The sequence below is a fragment of the Castanea sativa genome, chromosome 4 (assembly GCF_040712315.1).
Source record: "Castanea sativa cultivar Marrone di Chiusa Pesio chromosome 4, ASM4071231v1".
Lineage (NCBI taxonomy): Eukaryota > Viridiplantae > Streptophyta > Magnoliopsida > Fagales > Fagaceae > Castanea > Castanea sativa.
In genome coordinates, this window is record NC_134016.1 from 36553197 (window position 1) to 36555608 (window position 2412).

The 2412-nt window shown below is 36.1% G+C and overlaps 1 protein-coding gene across 1 annotated transcript; it reads left to right on the forward strand.

The window, feature by feature from the left end:
- Window positions 1–518: 518 nt before the first annotated feature.
- On the forward strand, window positions 519–1115 carry LOC142632808 (zinc finger BED domain-containing protein RICESLEEPER 1-like). The gene has a single exon (XM_075807141.1). The coding sequence runs from the start codon at window positions 519–521 to the stop codon at window positions 1113–1115; it is 597 nt and encodes a 198-aa protein (XP_075663256.1).
- The last annotated feature ends 1297 nt before the right edge of the window (window positions 1116–2412 follow it).

Here is a 2412-nt window from a genome sequence, read left to right on the forward strand (position 1 = left end):
GAATTTGATAGTGCAAATTGGGTTAAAGTCCATTTATGAATCAATTGCCAAGGTTCAGAATGTGGTGCGATATGTGAGAGCCTCTCCCGCAAGATTTGAGAAGTTTCAAGAATGTGTTGAAAATGAGAAAATTAAAGCCAAATGTTTGTTGTCCCTTGATGTGCCAATAAGATGGAATTTCATTTATCTCATGTTAGATTGTGCTTTGAAATTTGTGAGAGCATTTGATAGGTTGGAAGAGGAGGATGGGCATTACAAACTTTATTTTTGTGAAGCGGATGGAAATGGAAAAAAGCTCATTGGTCCTCCTAACTATCTTGATTGGAAAAATGTCAAGACTTTTGTGAAATTTCTTGGCATATGATATGAGATGACACTTAGATTTTCTGGATTTGTCACTTCTAATACATACTTCCATGAGCTAATTAGCATTAAAGATCAATTGCGACAGTTGTGTAGTGTTGATGAGGATCCACTTTTGAGGAGGATGACGTAGAGATGAAAAAAAATGATAAGTAATGGGAAATATGGATAATATCAATTTGATATTTTTTGTTGTTGTTGTTCTTGACCCAAGGTATAGATTGAAGTGTGTCAAGTTTTGGTTTAGGGAGTGGTATGGAAAGGACAAGGGGGATGCGATGAGCTCTAAGGTTAGAGATGCATTGAAGAGGCTGTATATGGAGAGAGTGGGTCAAAATAGAGCTTCGAGTTCTAGTGGTAGTGGTAGTGGTAATGGTGCTTCATTGTCTAGGGACTCCAGGCTAAGTGTTGGTAATGCTTCATTTTCTAATCACATTAAAAGCTATAATAATAGGTTTAAGCAACACTTGGCAGATGAGGATAATGTGGAAAGCAAATCTGAGTTGGATAGGTACTTGTTGGAATCTTCTAAGGACCCTGATGTGGAGGATTTTGACATCTTGAAATGGTGGAAAATGAATTCTTCTAGATATCAAGTCCTTTCCCAAATTGCTCGTGATGTGCTGGCTATTCTTGTCTCTACAGTTGCATCCCAGTCTTCTTTTAGTATGGTGGGCGTGTTTTGGATTATTTCCATAGTTCACTATCTCCTAATACAGTTGAAGCCCTTATTTGTACCCAGAATTGGTTGAAGGATGCAAAGAAAAAAAAAACCAATAAAGCTTCAGGAGTGCATGGATAATGTGGAGGATATGGATGGTTTTGAGATTGACAGTAGTAAAAATATATATATATATATATGTTCATTTTGTTTGTTGTATGTATCAATTGTTTATTTATTTGCTTTGTTAGGATATATATGATTGGATGTTAGGTACATATGTCAACATTTTATGTATTGACCAATCCTTTGACAAAACACACTTTATTTGTAATTAGGTAAATCTAGGATGTGTTTAAATACTTCAAGGAATAAGAGTTCAAGTCCAAGTATTGAAGCCATACAAGTTTGTCCAAAAATCAAGTAATGAAGTGCTAGATTTTAAAACTCGATAGCTAGTATCTATCAAGGTTTAAAAGCAGCTGAAGCCCGTGGCTCGACAGCTAACTTGATAAATGGCTATCTATCAAGGTTTATGAAACTTAGTTTTTCTGGATTGTTTTTCATCCAATCTGTGAGTATGTGTTTGAGTTTTATTTTCACAACTCTAAACATATATAAGAATTATTTTAAGGGCCGTATTAGGTTGCACAACTAACAGCACAATTGCACAAGAGCATAATTCCTCAAGTGTAACCGGAAACCTAGTTTGCCCTAGTTCTTGAGAAGTTGATGTGTTTGTACACCGTAGGGTTTTGTGACCAAGCAACTTCGTGATTTTCATGTGTTGAAGAACAGAAGAACTTTGCAGCCAACCTCCTTCTTAAGTTGGTGATCAAGTTGTGTACTGGGATCCACGCATCTATTAGTTAGTCACATACTGGGAGTCGTGCAATACAATGAGAGATTGTCACTACAGAACAAGTTCAATTAGGTATTGGGGTAAGGGTTTAACTATAGGTTGGTATAAGGTACTGAGATTCCTTTACTTGTAACCGCTTGTTTTAATTATAGTGAATTCTAGGGAGTGGTGACTTTAAAATCACCTGGTGGGGTTTTTGCCGTGTAGGTTTTCTCCATTTGTAAATAAATCACCGTATCAAATTTAATTTCCGCTGCATTTAGTTATTTGGTGATTTTTTTGTGTTATCATGCTCATTGCATGTAACTGAACCTAATTAATTCACTTGGCTAATTAATTGGTTAATTCATCATAAGGAGTCAATACATTTTTGGCCAATCAAGTGGTATTAGAGCAGGTACACTCTGATTAGGGTTTAATCTTTGCTGTGAGATCTATTGGTCCCTGTTTGTCATGGATAGAGGACAGTCACTTATTGTACCTCCTTTATTTGATGGAACTAATTATGCATACTGGAAAGTACGCA